The sequence below is a fragment of the Gallus gallus genome, chromosome 5, assembly GCF_016699485.2.
Source record: "Gallus gallus isolate bGalGal1 chromosome 5, bGalGal1.mat.broiler.GRCg7b, whole genome shotgun sequence".
NCBI lineage: Eukaryota > Metazoa > Chordata > Aves > Galliformes > Phasianidae > Gallus > Gallus gallus.
This window is the reverse complement of record NC_052536.1, coordinates 38,124,888-38,147,369: the sequence shown is the minus strand read 5'-3', so window position 1 is coordinate 38,147,369 and position 22,482 is coordinate 38,124,888. Positions and strand designations below refer to the sequence as shown.

The following is a 22,482-nucleotide window of genomic DNA, read 5'->3' as shown; positions in this document are numbered from 1 at the left end:
ACTGAGGATTTTTTTTTCTGTGCTTAAAAATAAATATAAAAACTAAACCCTGTAAAAGATGCAACCCAAATCTCTGAGGTCAAAATACAAAGTAAGAAAAACCTCTTTGACTTGCAGTGTTTTGACAGAAATTTATGTTATGGGATATTAAAAAAAAAAAAAATCAGTTTCTGAGTAATTATTTCCCACTTTTCATTCTCTTGTTAACAGAAGTTCTAAAAAAAAAATAAAATCTATCATTGTTAGAACCATTTTACATTTGGGCTGCTTTAAAGCAAACACCTAAGTGGCAATCGGAGGCAGACTAAGTTCTTTCTCTGACCGCCACTGTGCCGAGTTGACAAAGACTTGCAGCCCCCTTTTGTCATTGAAGAGGCTTCTGTTTCTTTGGGACACTGAGAATTAGAGAAACATCAACTGCTCAGTGACAATGACGTTCAGTTAAGGCAAATTTTATTTTCCTCTGAAGAGGAGGTTTGATATGAAATTGATTTTTTTTTCTTTTTCTTTGTTTCTTTTTGGTAAAGTTGAGGAAAGGGCGTCACTTGGTTCTTTTAAGACAAGACCGTTGAAGTTTCCAGGTTTGCCTTTACCAGCACGGGATAAATAGCACCTGTCCTTGGTAAGCCCTTAAGCAGAGCTACATTATACATTGACCTTTTTGGAATGCCAGCAAACCTGACCATTTCTATTCCCAAAACATAACTGTTCCTCTCAAACTTTCATTTGCTTATTTCCAGAGGAAAAAGCAACTCCTGAACAGTGAGACCGCCTGATTACTATGAAGTTCTGAAACCAACTCCTATCCTTGTGGGTCACACTGACCTTCCTTTGACAGTGTGGAAGTAGATATATAGATATATAGATATATATAACCTTTAACTATATTGGGACGCCGCCATAATTTTTAGCCCAGATAAAAAGATCGGTGCACAGCAACATTTGGATAAATTAAAAAAACAAAAAATAAAATAAAAAAACAAACAACCTAAAAACAACGAACAGCTCCATAAATGCAATAAAAGGTAGAAGTTCGGTACTTACATGCTGCAGGCTGAGAGATGAAGCTCGAGGCTGGAGTAGAATTTCCCTTGCCCTCAGGTGTTTCTAATTGCTGATTAAATATCTTTTGGTTCCGCCTGCACCAGCCGACAGTCCCCTCTGCGTCTCTGCCTCTCTTTGTGACTAGGACACAGTACTCCGAGTCCCAACCTATAAATAGATCCCAGCTCTGTGATTGATATAACAGGCAGCTGACAAAAAAAAAAAAAAAAAAAAGGAAAGAAATAACCAGGTCTTAAGCAAAGCAGAAGCTGGGCTTTTAACTCTGTGCTGTGCCCAGGGAGGAGTCCCCCACAGTCACCCGTGGGCATCAGAAAGAGAAAGTGCAAGGCAATTACTTTCCCAGCAGCATTACAGCAACTTGAGGCATGTAAAGCGAGTGAACAAAATTCAGTGCACAAAGAAGAAGAGGGAAAGCACAACTGGCAGACTGCAACCAACTCTTCCACAATTTAACAGAAATAAATATCATTTTAAAAACGTGTTAGGGATTCTGACAAAATGAAAGAGAAGTTCAGAGTTGAGCCCTGGGGTTTGGTCCAGGCACGTTTGTATTCCTGCTGCAGAATAAACGGAGTAGCGGGCAGATCAGCAGCTTAACAGTTTGACTGTCCATTTAAGGTCTCAGCCCACAAAAAATGGTTCATGAGGCTGTTCCTGAAAACAAAACAGAGGGCACTGATGAAGCATTGCCTCTTGGCTCAGCAGAAGCTACTGAAATCTCAGGGACCAAACCATCACTTGCAATCCAATCCTTGACTACCAGGACAAAACTCCTAACAAGTTACAGGTATCATAACAGCTCTTTTGCAGAGGCTAAGCTGGGAACCCACAGTCTGGGCAATAACTTGCCATAAAGAATCAGGAACGCTTCTGCCTTGGTCCCCATTAATGGGTAGCATTAACAGTCCTGGATTTTTCCATATCTATGTTCTACAGGTTCTTTTAATTTTTCTGGTCAACCATCAGACAGGCCAAAAGCTGACCCAAGAGGTAGCTGGTCCTCCAAGCTCCCTGATACTCACAGACCCAGCAGAACCTTACCAGTTAAAGCAGTTCCACAGCAAACAGGCAGAGAGGCTAGGCAGCTCCAGACAAACACCAGCGGAAGTGTGGGAGAGAAGAGAACAGCAGGCGGAGAACAAAAGCTGTTTTGCCTCCACGCTGCTACCTTTGGCAGTATCACCTACTAACACCCCTAGCACCATGCTCAGCTCTGCAGGGAAAAGCACTAGAGCAGACAGAGTACCAGATCCACCAACCCTTATTCCCAACACATTGTTAGTGCTGAGATGGTAAAGCAATGCTGAACTCATAAAAAGCAGGATAAAAACCCCAGGCATTAAGCCCACACTGAACTCTATGGTTCTCTGGCTCAGTGGCTAACAGTACCTGAACTATTCAAGCTAGTTTAGGCATGTCTATATTGTGTTGCTGCTGCTGCTCTCGCTGGAGTAAAGCAAACTCGTCAACAGGGGCAGCTATCCATAAGTCAGGCAAGGACTCACAGCATCATAGCCAAGGTCTCAGATCAGCACAGCTATTGATTATTTGGGAAGATAAAAGTAATTTTTTTCATTCTGGGACAAATCCTGCTGCAAGCATAATTCACCACTTGTCAATATGCTCTGTGCCCGAGCTGGTAGGATTCAGCCAACGTGCTTTTCCAAAAAAACCCTCTCTTCCCACAAGACAGGGATCTGGTGAAGCACTGGAGAAAGACATTTTCCTCAGCTGAGCTTCCACACTATGCAAAGTTTCACTTGCCACTATACCACTGCTTCACATCCTCCAGCTTTAAAAAAACTAGAGATAACAATACTTTACAGTGCACTTTAGGGCATGTATCTATAGATGAGGACATACAAATGAACGCAGGGAAAAGAGTAGTATCTGATAGGCTGAGCTTCAGTGTGGAAACACCCCCTACCCCCTTTCCTGCAGACTGTGGTCCTTCATGACCAGAACGATCCATCTCAGATAAAAATTAATGTGACCAAAGATTTTTCATTTCAGCCCTCTCATTTACCCTGTATAGGAGATGATGTTTTGGGCTTTAATATTCAGAGCTATACAGCATGTTACACTTCCCACTGCTATCAGAAGGAATTTTAGGATAATCAGACTGAGGTACAACCCAAAACAGGGCACCTAAACCCAGCAGTCACCTTTGGATAATTCAGCTTTAATAACACCAGTCATATAGGCCCTAAATACGTTACCTGCCATACTGTTCTTTGGAATTCTATATCGCTGGCATCTAAAGATCCCCACATATTACTCTGCCAAGCCCTATTTTATGTGTAACAGTTTCATCTCTGCCCCATTACCCTCCCATGGGTCAAACTGAATCCCAAGGAAACCCCACGTCTAAGTGCTGGGCACATCTCACACAGGTTGCCAGGAAGCTCTATTCAGTTCTCAGGCCCAGGTCAGCGCTTATCATTGGCACCCCATATCCACAGCAGAGCAGAAGTGGACAGGCATTAGTTCCCCATCCTTCTGCTTTCTATGTGGAGAATGAAGGGACGAGAATTTGCCAGCATGAAACAGCTAGCTAATACGGATGAACCTTGAATGGAGGCAGCATTCCTCCATCCTCCCTGCCTTCAGGCACCAGGATATAAGACCTTAATGGGGTACCTGGCAGTTCAGAGATGATCTCCCCTAAGTAAAACCTCTAACACAGTCTTCTGCCCCCACTGCCATCACCTCCTGTGTACAAACTTCTCCTCAGTCCAGCCACTACAGAGACAGGGTGAGGCCATGATAGAGACCATGAAACAGAATGCCCACTTCAAAACAGCAAAAAGGAAGCCAGAAGATTTCAAGAGCACCCTCAGATACGTTAAAAAAACAACAACAAAAAAAAGAAGATTAACATCAGGGACTTGTAGACTGTATTAAAGGATCAACTCTTTCCTTGAGGCGCCCAGGTAGAAGACATCATAAAATGCAAACACAGCTTTACAGCCTTTTCTATGGTTCTTTGGGGAGGTTTTTAAAATGCTTCTTGCCAGGGCTACTTTCCTCATAAGCCCGTATTTCAGCCCCAGGTTCCAAAGCGAGTGACTAGCAGGAGTAAAATTTCAGTACTCAGTTTTCTTCAAACATAAGTAGTTTAAGGCTCGCATGTGTCAATCCGGGCAGAATTTGCTCAGCTACATTTATGTCTTTACAGAATGCAAAATACACTTTTCTCCAGATGATAAGAACAAAAATTCACAACACAGACACAGCAAAACCAGTTCAAGTTTGAAAATATTGGCCCAATCAGTGGAATCTTCCAATTCCTCCCACTCACACATGAGACCACGCAGATAATCTTTGTCCCATGTCCCGTGAGCCTCAGGATGCTTCAGCACATATCAGATTTATGTGACATAAGCTTAGAGCTTAGAAGCACCGTTGCTTTTGTACCAGGAAAAGCAGGTATGAATAAAAGTCTTACAAGAAACAAACTCGCTCTGCAATTCCAAAGCCCAGCCACAATGAAGAGCAACTGCAAAGTACAGTAAGAAGTTTTACTGTCAGAGTATCCCTACCCAGAACTCCAGGATAGCTGTGCCACAACTCTGCTTAGTGAGATGGGAATTGTACTGATTTCAAACAGTAAAGACCAAAACAGATTTGATAAAATAATAACTCTTAACACACAAAGGAAATTAAAGTCAAAAAACCTTCTTTCAAGACTGTGAATATAGAAACAAGGAATAAATCAGGCATAAATTGCATATAAAAGAAAAAGTGTGAGTAGCAACATTCTCCAAATGCTTGGCACACATAGTATTACTCTTAGATCTGACTTAACAGATAGATAAATATACTCTACATTTTGATACAAAACAAGTACTTTGAAAAACAGCAGATGCTCAAGAGAAAACAACTGATATTATCACTAAGAATTTTATTTCCTCATTTGATTTTAATACTGCAAACTTTATATACATCAGCACACTTTGTGCAACCAATATCCTTAGAAGGATATTTTTTGGCACATGCTGAACCCAAGGTCCATATTTCTGTGTCCAGACCTTCCGTGTATGCTCCAGGATAGTGCTTTCCATACTTTGTCAAAGTCTCTGTTATTGCCTGGATAGGTCATACTGATTTGTTAATATACCTGCAAACACTGTTTGTTTGGGTTTTTTTTTTTTGTTTGTTTGTTTGTTTAACTCTTATACATGTTATTAAGTTGTAGGAATGAGAAAATGACTAAGATTTTCACGGAAGTTCCCTACCAGATTTAGTCATTCCTGCTAAAGACATTACCACCTTCCAGGTACCTGTCAGCAAGAAATTAGGACTCCAAAAAGCTCTATGGCAGAAGGGAACCCATCACAACTTATTACGTTGCTTCAAGCAAAGCACATCAGGTTAGGGCTCCACAACTCCTCTGGACTGCAAAGCACAAATCTATTCTTTCATCTCCAGAGCTGTGAGCAGAGAAATTCTTCATCTGGCATAGCTACTTGCAGAGTGAGGCTGCTGAGAGGCACCATTTGTGGCTGCTCAGAAGTTATAACCATTGGCTTTAACAAGAACAAGTCCAGAAAAATGCTACTCTGCCTTGTTTTTCTGAGCCCACCAGTAAAAACTACAAACTAATAAAAAATGGCTTGGCCTGAACAATAAGACGCAACACATATCAGAGTACATTCAGAGAATATCCAGAGCAAGCATTCAGTTCTATACACATACATACAGAAATAAAACCTGCCTGGATTTAACCAAATCCTGCCGGCACTAGAATAATTGTATACCAGATCACATTTAAACACAGAGCCTTTGCCAATCTACTGCACACAATATGACTCTCCCTTCTACCCTTACCTCAATTAGATCCCTCCAAAACTTCCACCTAAAAGGGCTTCCATGTTTACACACTGCAAAATACACCGAAAAAAGACAACTCTTATGGAGGTGCTCTGCCTAAATTGGTGCAACCACAATACACTCTCTCTGGAAACCACCACCAACTTCTTCCAATTGCACGCTGCAACACGTTTCACTAACATTGGGCTGTCAATTCCATCACTTGGGGCAGGTGCCTTTCACGCTTCTGACTTGCTGCAGATGCTTTGCAGAAACTCATTGCTGTTGTTGTACCACTTGTTTAGGACCTTGTTTAGCAGCAGCAAGCCCACACCTGTGCTGGCAGGGCATTAGCTGTGCACTCCATCTCCAAGCAGCCCGCAGCCTAGTAAGGTCGACTTCGGGCAAGAGATACTGTTTCATGTTCTCAGTGACCTTGACCAGGGTGAAGAGGCAGAAGCAGCATAGTTGTAGTATAGCAAGTAACTATCAGAATAAAGCTAATGGCAATTCTGATGCACCTGGAGGACAAGGTGAGATTTAAACCAGTAGGGGTGCCAGTCTAATAGGAGGGATCAGGACTGCCAGAAATAGGTTCCCCTTGGATTTTTGTTTTCTTCTCGCTTTGTTTTTAATTGGAATTTCTTTACATCTACAAAACCAAGCATCTACAAAACCAAAACAACTACATTATAACCACAGACAGGCCTGACTATAATGTCTGGCTCCAGATCTAAACTCCTTACAGCCAGACTGTTAGCTCAGCTCCCTGAAAAAAGAAAATCACTGCCATTTTCCAAAGGTGTGGGTGAAGGTGGGGGGTTTACTGCTGCTCCCTCTTTCCCTCCCCAAGGAGAAGCCATGTACTCTTTGACTGTATATTTTGCTCAATTAAAAAAAATAAAATAAAAAAACAACCAAGAAATTAAGGCAAATAACTAATTAAGTTTTTAAAAGAAAGAGGAGGTTCCTTGGCTATAGATATTCGAATGAAGAAAAGGTCTTTCTAGGAGAAGTGCTCCATGTACAAGCTGAAGCCCTTCAAAGCTGCTCACCCACCTCCATCCACACAGAGAACACACCAGATGGTGGGCACAACCCAGGTGGGACTGACAAACAAAGCCAGGGCTAGCACAAGCTCGTTAGTCTCTAAAGCAAGAAAATAAAGGGAAATTCTGAAGCGGATCTCTCATGAGCCCTCTCTGAAGCAATACCACCAATCAGCCTGATCTCTGAGTTGGGTCATGTCTGAAAAGCCCCTACCCAGAGCTGGTCTGAGGGAGAGGCACAGCTCTCACCCACCTCAAAATACCATCAAACAAGAGTCACTTAGAACACCTGCACTGGGCATCCATGTCCAGGTGCTGGCTGCAGGACCTGCTGAGGCAGCCTCTGTGAGGAGAGGCTGGGCACAGACTCCCTCAGACAAAATGGCGCCTCATGGTGCACCTGTGTTAAGAAAAGGCGGAAAACACTGCCTTGGGAGCGAGGAAAAAACTTTTGTGCCACTGAGAGCACCAGAAAAGGTAGAAGAGTCCTTCTTTTTCCCAGACAGACCAAAATGGCTCCCCAGCACAGAGTTGATCCCAGACGAAGAAGCAAGGCTACAGTACACGCAGAGAGGTGACAAGCTACAGCTACCACCTGCCACTGCCAAGCTTTACTGCTCACTTCAGTCACTGAGGATTTGGTCTGGTGATGCTTTACACCAAGAGAATGTGACAGAAGTGACACACAGGGTCCCAGTGGAGAGAGTGGAGAGGCAGCAGTGCCAGAGAGTGCCAGCATAATTTGGCAGCTGCTCAAGCAAGCGCACCAACTGCCCCTTTTCAGCCAGCTACATGCTGCCAGCCAATGCCCTGCTAGCCTGAGAAGGACCCAAAAACCCAACAGTTTCCACACCAACAGCCTACAAAAAGCAGACAGCAACCCCCTTGCAATGCCTCTGAGGCTGTGGTGGGAGCAACCAGAGTCTGCCCACTTCACTCCTGGCCTGTTAGCACCATGCTAGGCCTTCCACCCCCCTTCCATCCCAGAGCAGCCAGCTCCACAGACAACAGAGCCCCAGCAGCCTGTGGACAGGCCCCTCCAGGGTAGAGGTGCCATCTTGAAATGGCAGCTCATCAAACAGCTCTCACATTCTCTTCTTTGAGTAGATTTACCCAGAGCCCTCTGGAAACAGCTGCTTGAGGAAGGTTCCTTTTGAGTCCAGGTTTCAGCTGCAGACATTTGGTTGCTCAGCCTCTTGCTGCTGCGCTTTAGTCCATGCTCCTGCCACACCCGGACCCGGGCTCACCTGGAAGAACTAGTCCCTTCCATAGATTCTGCCTAGAGCCGTGCTACTGCTGGGAGGGGAGGCCCAGCTCCTTGCTCGTCCCCTCCCTCAAGGAATGTGTCATGGGCATGGCCTCAGCACACACCCGCACCAGGCCTGGCCATGACTCTCCACAGAGAGGAAGACCTGAAGTGAACACAGTAATTTCTTTCCTGACAGAGCACAGCTGTGTAACATTAAATTACATGCAAAAAGGGGTAGATTCAGCCCTCTGCATCTTTGCAAGGTGAGCAGTGGCATCAAAGCACTTTGCAAACAGGTGACAGAAATTCCAGTAAAAGCAGCTCACTCCCCCACCCCCCACCCCTTTTATTTTTTTTAATGTCATGTAGTGAGTAACATTATCTTAACTAAACAGAGTTATGCAGAGCTACTTCAGCACGCTCTGAATGAGCAAGTTTGGAATTTGGCAAAAAGCCCCATTCATAGGGACTTTACAACCAGGTGAGAACTAGGCTGTATTAATTCAAACGGAGATTACCATGAAATAGTATCTAAGATGAGTTGTGTCTGCACGGTGCTCTCCTGTGCACAGTAAGCATACCTTAAGCAGCATAGACAAGAACAGAATGTCTCTCTAGAATAAATCAAGTGCCTTGCCATGAGTTCCTGGGATCCTTTTCCTCCTAAAGCCCCATTGAAACCTGCAGAACAGACCCACTCCTTGGGAAGCCACTTCTCCAGAGTTGTGCTATGTATGCATTATTCTTCTGAAGAACTGAATGTTAGAAAATAGTCTGTGGGATTTTTTTCCATGTTTTCTTCTTAGGTTTCCAAAGAAAACAACTTACGTTAAAAAAAAAAAAAAAAAAAAAAAAAAAAAAAGAAGAAAGAAAGAAGGAAAGAAAAAGAAAAAAGAAAGTTACCGTGTTTCTCACTTTCTCACCTGTCACTAGCTCACATCCAGGCAGGACACAGGTGGAACGCTGGTCTTAATCAATTGGATATTTCATATTCCTCAGCTGTACAAACGAAGCCCCCAAGAAAAGTTTTCTAAAGCTTTGTTACTCTTTTCTGAGCAGGAAATTTAACAAAAAATTGAGTTTAGGAGGAAATGTTTAGAACTGTAGTTCTGAGTGGTGACTGTAATTTGGAGAAATTGTTGCTAACACCAGAAAATTTTAATCAAAGAGTAAACAAGACTTGATAATGAAAGCTACAGAATGAGGAAGCAGGCCCCTGCCCTAAACTTTTCACTGATTTTCTCCTCTAAAGGCAACTTCTTCAGCCAGGTTCTTCATCTCTAAAAACTCATTTCAGCTCCTTCAGAATGTGCAAAGAAGCTGCTTCTGGATTACTAACTTGTACTTGCAAAATGTTACCTGCTCCTCTTGCAAATATTGAATTGTTAATATGGACATTCTCAGTGATCCACATTATAGCAAGATGGCAAATAAAACTCATTCAACTATTAATTTTATTTAGAAGTACAGAGCAAGCAAAAAGCAAGGAAGTTCCCTGACAAAATGTCATTAAGGCTGCGGCATGACAGAGATGACTACATAGTTAGTGTAGATCTGGGAGACTTACTTTGTTTCCAGATGCCTTAGAAATGATAATTTTTACCACAGCTAATTACAGACACTGTGGTGACTCCTCAGCCAGACTTGTATTCCTTTAATGTTATTATTATTACAGCAGCATTCAGAACCTCACTGAGGTCCTGCACCTTTTGACACTAAACATCATGCATGTATGCAAATATGGTCTCTAGTGCAAATACTTTATAATTTGAGGCCTGATCCGCATCATTTTTTCTATAACTACCCACTTCACAGGAGTGATTTTATAAGAATACTGCACTGAACAAAATTACACAGCTACAAACCTATATTTTAGTCCATGTTATATCTCCAAAGAAACTAAGCTGAAAGATCATCAATCCAATGAAAGCTGGGGCAAACACAGGGGCAGAAGACAGACTCAGTATAGACATCAGTAGTTTTCAACTGTGTTTTTACCACCTCACTTCAACCCATCTCCTGAAAAAAATCTTTCTACTGGAAATTTTGGGTGTGCACTGCCTTCTTAGGGATACGAAAAAATACATCTTGCTTCCAATAGCTTTCTCTCATCTTTGACTGTTTGGTTTTTTTTTGTCTTGTTTTTGTTTTTTTAAACTCCAGTATACTGAGGCTGCAATATTACTTCACCAAATTCCAGGGAATCCTCTCACATTATTATTGTGAATGTCCAGAAGTAAGGAAGCTCGTGCCTTTCTAACTAGAGAATCTCTGGGTGTGCACCTGTGTGAGCAAGTGAGAAAGAAATGGAAAGACAGAGAGACACTGACCGACCAGTAGATCCTCTGATGCACACCCAGTAAGATACAAGCCTCAACTGAACTCTTCTGTAACTGGGGCATTCGGACAGTCTCTGTCCCATGTGGATCTCCCGGACTCTAATAAGAATGAGCTCATTCTGCAGTCTTTCCCTAAGGTATGATAATAAGGTCTTCCTCCTCTACCTGTCACCTATTTCATGAAACTGACATAAACGTAGTACCTTTCATAATTGTGACTGGGTGCAAAATGTGTTTGAAATTAGATAACAGGTTTAAAAGTTAGAGAAACTTATTCAGTGCAATCACACACATAGTACTGCCTCAGAAAATAAGACCTAACAAGAAATCTGAGTTAAACTGACAATGCATTTTTTCTAAGGAGCACAATGTTCCAATACAATCAGTATCGGGAGCAGTGCAGTGCTCAGCTTCAGCCAGCTACATTGCTCTTGTCCTGCCTTATCCCTCCTCATACAGCACATCCCACCTTGTTTCTGCTCTGCCTTACATGTAGCACAGAAGGAGTACAGTCAAGGGTTGGCATGGCTCCACAGGGTTCTCCTGGATTCTCTGATCAGAGGCAGATTAAGGGACATCTCCTTGGCCTCTGGCATGCATTCACATGCTAACAGTCATCTTTCGTATCCTAATAAATGGTCACTGTCAGGCACAAACCCCTGATTTTGAAAACCACAGTGTTGTGCTAGATTTAATCCCTTTTTTTACGATTTTCTCTGTTTCAGATCACTCTGGATCTCTTAGTAACCGTGTGAATTTGAAGCAGTGGTAGGCTGTAGCCTGGACACCTTTTCTTCCCCTCAGTGCCATATTACTCCATGGAAGCTGGGTAGGACTTCTGCATGCTCAGAAACCAACTTCCTACAAGACAAGTTTCTTGGAAGAAAATACCACAGATAGCTATGTTCTCTATGAGTCAAATCTCTAGATAACTAGGTCTGGATTGCGTTGGTTCCATATGAGATATCAATGCTATGTCTTTGTTTTATCACACCACTCACACCCTTTGCAAATCTTAAACACTTTCTCTGAATAATCAAAACTGTACTGATTTCTTCCCTCTGCAAGGGATATTTTTAGGTAACCCACTTGCTCAGTTTTTTTTCCCCTCTGTGAATACATCCTTCACTTATTCTAACATTGCCACCACACACATCCCTTTGTCTCCTGCTTGTTCTGACACTATCTCAGAACAGTAAATGCAGCATCTACTTCTTAGATACATGCCTACACAATCACTTTCTGCCAGTTTTGTGCTCGGACTTCTCCCATGGCTTTACACACTATTACCAGAAGTACAGAGACAAAAACCACAAGATCTTGATAATGTTTCAACCACTTTGTACTTTTAAGTAGGAAGACAAGCAAAAATTTCAAATATTTTTATGATTATTCATCAAACCTCAGAAAGATCCCTTTCCGAAGTGATCTTTCCAAAGGAAAGGAGGTAAGAGACCTACGTCAGCAAAGGCAGGTAATCTACAACTAGAGAAGTTTCTCATTCAAATTCTATTCTACTTCCTAACAACAGCTGGCATAAAATACCATGACTGTCAGGAAGGAGCTTTGGTGCCAAGTTTGTTGAACTATGAACAAGAAGACTGGTGACAAGGCAGGAGAGGATCAGTCCTGCTGAGTAGCTGTGTCCAACCCACGCCGCAGCTGCCTCAAAGGAGTTTCCCTTTTGGTATTAACTGCAGCCTGAGTTCTCACTCTTTCCCAAATCAGAAGATGAGATCTTACGAATGCCTTTTTACACACACCTCTTCTTTCAGTCTATGATCTTTTTCCTACCTAAGTGCTTTTTTCTCTCCCACTTTCCACTCTTGTTTCCAGTTCTACCGTTTTCCTCTCCTTTTTATTTTGGCCCACAAACAAACCCCTTCCCCAGCATGTCAACAGCAGTGGGAAGTAACCTAATTAACAGTTCCTTGATAGCCTACCCCACGCATACACACACCCATCCCCCCAGTATCCCACTGGCAATTCCACAGCCCTCTCTGAAGAAAGAAAAATATTTCCATACTAATTAATAACAACATTGGGTATTTCTGGGCGGAAGGATCTCGGATTCCCATCTGGGCCTGTATCTCTTGAGCTGACTGAGCAATTGTACCTCAAAACACATTTCCCTTTCCAAATCCTTGTGTCATTAACTGTTTATGCTGCTCTCTGTATCAAATATCTTTGTCAGTCTGGCTTTTATGTTAACTGGCATCTTAGCAATCAAGCTCAGGATGAATTCCTTCAGCATTCAGCCCGTGTCTTTCTTTCAGAAGATGGCACTTGCTCATAAACTTACATTACTTCCATTATGCCTTTTTCATCAGGATTTATATGAGTCCAAGACCTTTTCACGTTGTAGTTCTCAAAGGACATCAGTGCTACTAGATCCATTTAGAATGTCTCTCTGGTGCTTGACATCCCCTGACATCCAATTCACTGTCTCTGTTTCTGCTGCAACCACTTTAAAAAAACAAACAAACAAGTGCTGTTTGCAGAGGAGGAGGAGTTCTTGGCTCTGGCTAAGCTACAGCACAGGTTTTTTTCTACATAGTTTGTGTCCTCATGCAGTAGGATAGCCCCACTTCTGTCTTCTGCAAGAAGGAAAAGGCAGGAAATATTTTCCCTGAGGACTGTGTTCAAGGATGGGCTTCCAGTGAACAGAGAGCATGTGGAAATTTTGCCATCCTGACTGGGAATCAACCAAAAAGGAAGAGGTATGGCTCCTGCCTCTAGAGATGGCCTAAGAGAACCAGACTAGTAAGTTCATCTCTATCTCAGGCCAACAAAAGCATGAAAAGCAAATAAAGACAAGTATGGAAACACTGGTACTTCTGGGGAAAAAAAAACAAAAACAAAAAAAACCCGCAAAGAGACAAGAGCTCTTCCCACTGAGATAAACCAACAGAGATCCTGTACCACCTATTAGCTCCTTAAGGCAGTGACAAATGAGCAATAGTATTTCTTACAAGCTCTGTACAGACAGCACTGTGGTAGAGGACACCAGCATTGAAACAGGACTGCCAGATCCTATCCCACACACATAGGACACTAGGCTGCCTCCAGGGATTGCTGCTGTTTTTCCTGCTACTCTGATACCTGCAGAAAGTTTTACAGCAAGCAAGATGATGTCTGGAAGCATGGGTCCCTCTTCTACACAGTGAGCTGGAATAAGAGATAAGCATTTAGATAAAATAAATACACAAGGAGCACATTTACTAAGCAGTGAGCTGGTAAAAAGCATCCTCAAATCAAAGCTGCAAAGAAGGAAATGCAAGACCATACAAACGAGGGAGATAAGTGAGGGGCTGCCACTTATTCTGTCACTGGTACTGCCTGCACAGCCTTCACCAAGTCACATGCTCTACATGCCCACTTCTCATGCCAGCTTCTTTCTGAAGAGCCTTTTAATCCCCAGGCTTCACTATGTCCTTACAGCCCCTAGTGCCTGCCTGGCTGCAGTACTGCTCTGTCTCCCCACATTTCCACAGCCAACCATTCCTGTACAGTGATGCTTGGCACAGCAAAGCATGCAGTTCCATCCGCAAGGCTGGAAGGATGGAAGGAACGAAGGAAGAAAGGATCCCTCTTAAAGAAGGATTGCGACAGAGGCAAATAGGAGGGAGAGTGAGAGGGGCCATAAATTCCCTTCTAATTCCAAATAATTCCGATTACACGGATGAGTAGTTTTCAATCAGAAAGATAATCTCAAAGATAGATGGCAGGATAATTGCTCGTCGGCGCGACGTAAATATTGTGTCGTTTCTATTAATCTCAGCGAATCGGGTGTCAGGCTTGTCACTCATTCATCAAAACAAATTAAAAAAACATATTAAAAAAGAGAGAGATGCTAGAGGGAGGGGGATGTGTATCCAATAAGCAGCTGAAGGCGTGCAAGGTAATGAATGCTGCTTACATGCTGTTTGCATTTTTTGGTTTATAAAAGCTAAAGGTAATTCAGGCAGTAGGTCTTTATTAACCTCACAGTAGGGACTGCAAGGGGCAGTGCTGCATGCAGAACAGAGCCACGGGGCTGCAAAATGGGTCTGGGATAGCACAACAGGGGGAAGAAGGTGGACAACACGCCTCAGATATCAAGACTGGATAGCCTGAGCAGAGGGTACTGCAAAATTACAATACCTGGGAGAAAAGACACAGATCACAGCATTAAAAAAAGGTAGTGCCACCAGCTGCCATGCGCAAGAGTGGGCAGGGAACTGAGAGCAGTGTGGGGAGGCTGGCAAGCAGGGCACAAAGTAGACCTTGGTGCAATTTGCCCACTAATTGCAGGATGACAGCACATCTATGCCTCACTGTTATATCCTCATCTCCCCAGTACTGCATCCTTAGGCACCGTGCCCCTTCCTCAAAGCCCTGCAACCCTGCCTGGCCTCAGGCACCCTCCTTATGTGGCAAATACAGCTCCTTAGGCCCCCTGGCCCATCACCAGCTAGTCTATTGACTTGGTTCGTTTCTACTCATCTAGGAGGAAAAGGCAACCTCACCTTCCCAGTACTCTCCCATTCTCCAGAGACCCCTTACTTGCTTGGGAGGATGCTCTGGTCTAGGAACTATTTGTGACAGCTTGGGTCACACAGTCATCAGTCACCATTGCTTCTCCCCCTACTGCACATACAATTTCCTTGGGAAGACCCTCAGTGCACTCTGATACCTCTTTTCTGAGGGTTGGTACCACTTTCCCTTGGCTGGGAGCCTTCATCTTAGATTCTACATATTTTCAGTATTTTCTGTTCTGGTTGCTAGACTGAAACTACCACTCACAGCACAGAGGTGGCACAGGTTTCCTGGTCTAGACAGCTTGGAGCAAGTGACCTCAAAGAAAAGGCTTGCCTGCTCGTGCACCTTCCTCCTTCTCTAAGGATATAGCAGCATCATTCCAAGTGTGGAAAACTTGCACTACAGACCAAAGCCTCCAGCCTTGTTATCTTGTGCTGCACCTCACAAGAGCTGGCGAACCAGTAGGTTAGCTAGACAAGTATCTGAACAGATCAATGCCTCAGGAAATGTAGCCACAGGCAGGAAGCATCTCATAACGGAGCAGGGAGGTTCTTCAAGCCAGACTATCTGAGTCTGCTGCTTGCTGCTGTCATGTGAGAGGGAAGCCTTTCAGTGCACCACAGTCATCTGAATTCACTGAAAATCCTGCAGTCCTGTTATAGCAACTCACTCCAGTTTGGTCTTCTCTATGTAGTTTTTGAGCCCTACAAAAACACAAGTGCTCCTTTCCGTTCCTGCAGTCCAGAGTGGCCAAAACACTGACTGAAGCTCGTGCTCTGACTGATGTGTCTTTGGGACACATCTGTATCATCATCAGTACTGATATGTACTTTGGGATGAAAGAAATGCAAAGCTATTACCTTTTTAGATGAGATTTAGTTTGTCAACTAAGACAAGTTTTGCCCTCCTGAGCTTCAAGAAGGTTTTGTCTGGAAGTCAGTTTAGTGCTTTGCAAACAGCCTGCTAATACAAAGACCTGAACCAATGCCCAGCAGCTGTCTTCACTAAACGGATTTGAAAAATGCTAATATTTCATCCCCGGCCACATCAGTGTTTCTGTTCATTTACTGCTGTTGTTCGTTAAGTGAACTTATTTATTTAAAATGCCATTCTATGGGTAGCTCTCGTTGAAAGCTGGAAACAAATTCCCCATGGATGTTCTCATGCCAGGCTATGGCAGAACTGGTTCCAATGTAGGCCAAGATTCATTAGGATTGAGTGCTGTTCTCACTGCACAGTCCTCTGGGACTGAGGGAGCAGAGAGACTTGTCCCAGCAATACTTTTAACCTGTCAATCCAGCCAGAAACGCAATATCCGCTGGGGATTTCAGCTGCTTCTGTGATCCTGCCTTATCTCCCTACATCCCCTGGCGTGCCCGCTGCTCGGTGAAATGTCACTTCTCTCTCTCCTTCTTCCAAGATGGAAGTGAACTTGTGTGCCTGGTAGGGGGGCTGACAGACATGAGCTGAAAGGCTGTCAAGGACCCACTGAAAAGCGGGCAAGCCACACTGTGTCAGATTTCGGGGTCTAACACTGCAGCTTTCTGTCTGCACTCAGGCCAGCTCTAAATGGAGCTTTTGATAGGCAGCCAGGCAGCTGTCATCACAGGGTCAGCCTCAGAAGCAGGAGGGTATGAGCACCTGGGAAGCACATGCCAAAGAACAGAGAATAGCAGAAGTATTGTGAGGCTGGGTACTGCAGAGAACCAGGAACACTGGAACAAGGGGAGAATCGTGCAATTAGACAATGGGAGACACTGAGCGCATTCGTCCACAAATCCCAGAGAAATCTCAGTTCCACAGTGAATTCTCATGGATGAAGTATCACCAGCCTACACTCCTAACTTCACAGTGCTCATTTTCCTTGCTAAGTAATTAAGCAATTAGTCTAAAGGAGACTCATCAAAGGGAAAGAATGTAAAGGCAGTTCTCTGTGATAACCACCCAATGTCATATCCTGCTGGCCACGTGGGGGGGGGGGAAGCAGCAGTGGCCTTTGAGTTTCCTGTGGCTGAAGTCAGGGCACCCAAACATCAGTTGATGCTCAAGAGTTTTTCCCCTTCCACTACATCACAGTTTTCCTCATGAATGCCTGGGTGCACCCCTAACAGGAGAGACTTACCTCACCTTTGATGGATGTGAGGGAAGAGTGAAATGCCACACTGAAAGGGATCTCCATGACTGACACACTCAAGGGCCTAATACCTATACAAGCTGGACTTAACAATTATTAGCCTAATTTACAACTACCAAATAAGCCAGTTCTTTCACTTTGGAACAAGAATTGGCCCTCTACTTAGACTGAAGGGACTTCTTTCAAGTGACATCTTAAACACCTTTATGTGAGAGCCAGCTGACAATCTGGACCCTTAGATAATGATGGGCTGTTTTTTTTCTCCTGAGAGACTCTTGGAAAAGCAGTATCTATGGAGTGGGACTTCTGTCACAAATGAGAAATTAGATGAAACTGAAAATGCTGATAGAGAATGAATAGCCAGTCCTCAGCACAAGAACAGGTCAAAAGCTCATCTGCACCAGGGTCTGTGCTAGGACTACTGGGGTATATTATGACTAACCTGAATACTATTGCAAGAAAACTGCAGATGACGGCCTTGTTTAAATTAAACAAGGTAAAAATGGGCTCGGCAGAACCTTGAAGTGACAAAGCTGGATAGAAGGGAAGAGTATTGTTAGTGAAATCTAGCACTGGCCAAAGCCAGGCAGTGCAGACTATGCTCAGCACTTCCAGAGGACTGGAATTTCCCAATATGTATAGGAAACAGAAAATTTCAACGGAAACGTTCTTGTCATCACTGCAGAGTGAAAGATAAAAAAAAAAAAAGCAACAACAACAACAAAAAACCAACCTCATTCAGATGTATCAGGAAGGAAATACTAAGTGATAACGGATAGGAATTTTTGTCCCTATGTTCTGTGCTCTACAGAAGCGCTATCTCCATATGTTGAAGCAATCTTTTAGTGGAAGGAAAAAATACTTTTTCCTTCCTCAGATACTATCAATAAAGAGCACACTGGAGCCACGGCCTCAGAGAGCACACAGTCAGCACCGGATAATAACTTGTGGAAGATGACAGTAGAAAGGGGAGTGCAAAGCTGGGAGAAGAAAATGCCTGAAGAAACTGCCGAACATGCTTCTTTACAACAGGAACATGGCACGGTGTTCAGTGACAGTAAAAGCAAGTCCTCATTTAGAATGTATGAAGCCACATTAACTCATGGGACTTACCTCCACCCGGCAGCACTAAAGATACCAATCAAGCAGGATTTAAAATAGGATCAGATAAGTATATAAATTGTGAGGTGATTGATACATCCTCTATTCTGTCACTGACAGCTGCCAAAATTTGCAGCAAAAAAAATACTTGGAGTAGTTTGGGATAGTCTGCCTCTCAATACAAAATTTTCATATCAAGAGAGATTTAGATGAAACTTGCAGAGTGTGGTGCTCTAATTCACCCAAAACTCTTAGGCTGGCAGGCTTTTGCGTACTGGAGAATAACTGTGCACCAGCTCCATATTAGTGAGTGGATGTCAGCTATAGGAGTCCCTCACAGGCTGTATGAACCAAATGGGTGGCAATTCCTTGGCATTACTGCCAGATTTGTCTTTAGGTCTTGTGCATTGACACAACAGCTGTTTCTATCTCCTCTAATATTCCAGCAGAAAGAGATTAAAACTGTACACAGCTGTCCTCTGAGCTGTCTAGGCACCGCCAGCTGGATCCACTTTCTAGAAGAAAAGGCAAATACCCAACTTAGAGGCTGAAGTCAACCTCAAACCAGCAGGAATAGAGAAAACTTACCTCCAAACTCCACATTCCAAATCCAGTCCTCCTGGAGCGCCCCATACCAACCACTCTGGGAAAGAGCACAAAAGAAACAGGCAGATAATTAGCACAAACTGGTGTAGTAACTTCTACACTTCCACACCTCACTCCACCTTGGTCTATTTCAAGTGCTGGGTGGCTCCTTTCTATATAAATCCTCTGCACCTTCTTCTTTCCAGACCTTCCTCCTTTGTCCCTTGAGATGAGGATATAGGTGCAGACACCAGAAGCTATAGCCAGATAAGTCATACTCGTTATCTCAGGGGCAAAACGACTGCACTGGCCATGTGAACCCAGCCAGTGGAGGTCAGGCTGGAGAGGACTGCAAAAAGCTGTCAAGGGGAAGAACAATAATCTTCCTTCCCTGGTTACATTTCCCTGCCTCACCCTTTCCTGACTTTTACAGACTAACAATCCACTGCAGCTGAAATCTCCCATCTTGCACGAAGCATTTCCCACATGGTGTAACAGTCCAGCACCAGCCAGCATCAATGTTTGGTGGCATCAGGATCAATGCTAACCTCGTAAAATAGTTTTAATATGCATTCTCTTTAAAATTGTCACGTCTCCCTGCTCCTCTTAGGATGAGGTAGGCACAGCAGAACCACTCCAAATTAGTGAGACCCACATTACAAGCTCACCCTAATTAAAATTCACTCACTTCCTCTCAACCTCCATCAGCCTCACTGGAGCACTATGAAGGCTGCACAGAAACTGCTGTGAGTGCCTCTAGGCATACCCAAGGCCCTATTCACAGGGAAGTTCCCACATACAGCAGCCCATCACTCAGAATCCTCTCACATCACTTCACTGTCCAGAGATGCCATCTACAACCGTTGAGGAATGTATGTTCATGCTTTCCATACTCCCCCCAGCTGAGGTGGAAAGCCACTGGCATAAGGCGGTATAAACTGCCGTAATGGCCCAGCAAAACCTAGGCCTGACAGTGAGGCAAATTCCCCAACAAAAGGTGAATGTTAACCTCCAATAGCTCTAATGCTCCCTTCTGTCTTCCACATGATAAATAGACAAAACACTGAAAGCAAGAGTTCAAAGTCACAACAAAAACCTGGAACTCCTGTCCTGAGCGTCGCTTGCTCGCATCTTTCTCCAAGGAGCACAATCTAGAGATTTCCCCAACAGGCAGTAACTTTGTAGTAGTAAAATACCCAACGAATACCCTCACACAGCTGCCATCTCCTTCTGGCATCATAGTCTTTTAGGCTTCTCCTCTCCAAATACCAGTTTCAGTTTGGTTTGCTTTCACTTGAACATCTTCTGGCAACAGCAATCTTTATTTCCTACCACTGCTTCTAATTTCCAAATCCCTTTGCATTCCATACTTCAGTCACTGTTTACAGTGCTCCCAATTTAGTATCTTCTGTAAATTTAATTAATGGTCTGTTTACCTCCTCTCCCTTATATCTAATGAAAAGGATTAATCATACCAGGCTGAATGTTGATCCCTGTCCCACTTCAATAGCCATTTCAGGCTATTACACACCAGGTTCTCAATGGTGCAGACCAGATCTTTCTGTCTCAAGCTTCTAAGATTCTTTTATGATGATGATCATCATCCTTTGACCACTTCATAGCTTCCATTCCCCCTCCTACGTGAGGAGTGAGTGAGCAAGCAACAGCAACTGTAAGCTAGGAGCACTGGCCTGGCCTGCTCTCCACAAAACCTTTACAGATGTCATTACCTGCTCTTCAGAGTTCCATCCTCCCTTTCCCTCTTCCACTTCAATTTCCACAAAGACACCCCCATCACAAGAACTTCTGTAGCTACGCCCTCCCAACTACCCATCCCTGTCCCTTATTTCCAACCTCCCTTCAGAACATTCATTCTCACTTCTGCTAACTCAAGTTAGGGCAAATAATTGCATGCCCTGTGCTACATTGTCTAAACACAGTTCTTGTGAACAGCACAAAATGTGCAGCCACGTTTTCCGTTTTTACACATAAATTTGAGAATTTTTGTATATATGCAATTCCATTTTTAGTTGACATAAATACATTACCTGCAAATTTTCAAATGGAATGTATAGAGTTGCAATTAGCTATTCAACTAAAAAATCGGACCGTGTCTCTTTACCAGACTTCTCTAAGACCTAAACTACCAGAAAGAAATATCCCTGGCTTCACAACAATGCCTTATTCATGTCATTGCTTTATGGTAGTACGCACATTTGTGAACAGCTGTCAAGGAGGAAACACAAGGATGAAGCCCCTCTACTCTGTACTGGTGAGACCCCACCTGGAGTACTGCCTCCAGGTGCAAAGTTCTCTCTCCAGGAGAGACATGGACCTGTTGGAGTGCATTCAGAAGAGGGTCACAAAGATGATCCAAGGGATGGAACCCCTCCCCTACAAAGGCAGGCTTACAGAGCTGGGGCTGTTCAGCCTGGAAAAGAGAAGGTTCCAGGGAGACCTGGGAGCAGCCTCTTACTACCTAAAGGGGGCTATAAGAAAGAAGGGGACAGACTCTTTAGCAGGGTCTGCAGTGATAGAACAAGGGAAATTATTTCAAACTAGAACAAGAGAAATTTAGACTGGGTATAAGGAAGAAGGATGTGTGACAGGTTGCCCAGAAATGTTGTGGATGCCCCATCCCTGGAGACATTCAAGGTCAGGCTGGATGGGGCTCCAAGCAACCTGACTGAGCTATAGGAGTCCCTACTCACTGCAGGGAACTGGACTAGATGATTGTCTCGCTCCAATTTATAGGAGGGAGAGGAGGTTCTTAGAAATATGTATGCTCGGTGTGAGATTAAGAAACAACGGTTCAAATGTTGGTCTGACCAGTTTATTACAAATGTTAATAATGGAGATGAAGAAAGGGGAGGATGGACACTATTACAGATTGGGGTGATGGGATGGACATGTGCATACCTCCTGGGATGGCCATCTTCCTCGAGATAAGTCCACACAAAAGACCGTTTCCCGGCCATTATCAGCAGCTTATCCCTCTCTCCTTGCCCCTGGCCTTGTCCATCTGTGCTCCTAAAAGGATTTCACAACCCTTAGCCAGGACCCGTCCATCAGTGTCCTCCAGACAGAAGATTTCTCTACCTTTGCCCTGGACTTGTTCCTCAGCAAACTTTGAGTCAGTGATATAAAAGAATAATCTCTTACAGTGATCTTAAAAGGGTCCCTTCCAGTTTAAACGATACTATGGAGAGTAGAATTTAATCAAAAATTTCCAATGAATATCATGAGAATTCACTAAAAATTGTAGCTACTTTCACTGAACTACATTGATGCATTAGTTTCAGAAACATTAGGTCAAATATTCCAAAAGTTTCACGATATTGTTGCTCTTTATGATTTAATTAACATATATATATATATATATACACATTTTGTTACTTATGTACATTAACTATATATTTTATATGCAGCCCAAGATTATTCCCCTTCACTCAGCGCAGCCAAGGCAATCCAAAAAGTTGGACACCCACAGGCTGGTGGAAGGACAGTTTCAGAGCTGCTTCAATTCACCTGAGGCCACTGCACTGACAGGTGAGCAACAAAGCAACAACTGACTCCGCGCTGGAATTTGCCTTCCTGCTCTGGGGCCAGCAGCAGAACAAAAGAAGA

The 22,482-nt window shown here is 43.6% G+C and overlaps 2 protein-coding genes across 4 annotated transcripts in view; both read right to left on the bottom strand.

The window, feature by feature from the left end:
- ESRRB (estrogen related receptor beta) overlaps positions 1-8,326 on the bottom strand; it is a 127,696-nt gene extending 119,370 nt beyond the window's left edge. Inside the window, exon 1 of one of the 2 annotated variants that reach the window (XM_015287714.4) lies at positions 8,040-8,326. Coding sequence is in view for 1 of the 2 variants with exons in the window: in XM_015287711.4 (XP_015143197.1) it covers positions 1,045-1,046 (2 nt within the window). In the remaining variant the exon portion in view is untranslated. Of the gene's footprint in view, positions 1-1,044; positions 1,193-8,039 lie in introns of those variants that run through there. The other variant, XM_015287711.4, reaches the window with a different exon arrangement.
- GPATCH2L (G-patch domain containing 2 like) overlaps positions 1,134-22,482 on the bottom strand; it is a 78,428-nt gene continuing 57,079 nt past the window's right edge. For both annotated transcript variants that reach the window (XR_006939501.1, XR_006939500.1), the window contains exons 11-12: positions 18,859-18,913; positions 1,134-1,212 (exon numbers count right to left, since the gene is read on the bottom strand). The gene's annotated coding sequence lies outside the window, so the exon portion shown is untranslated. The remainder of the gene's footprint in view (positions 1,213-18,858; positions 18,914-22,482) is intronic.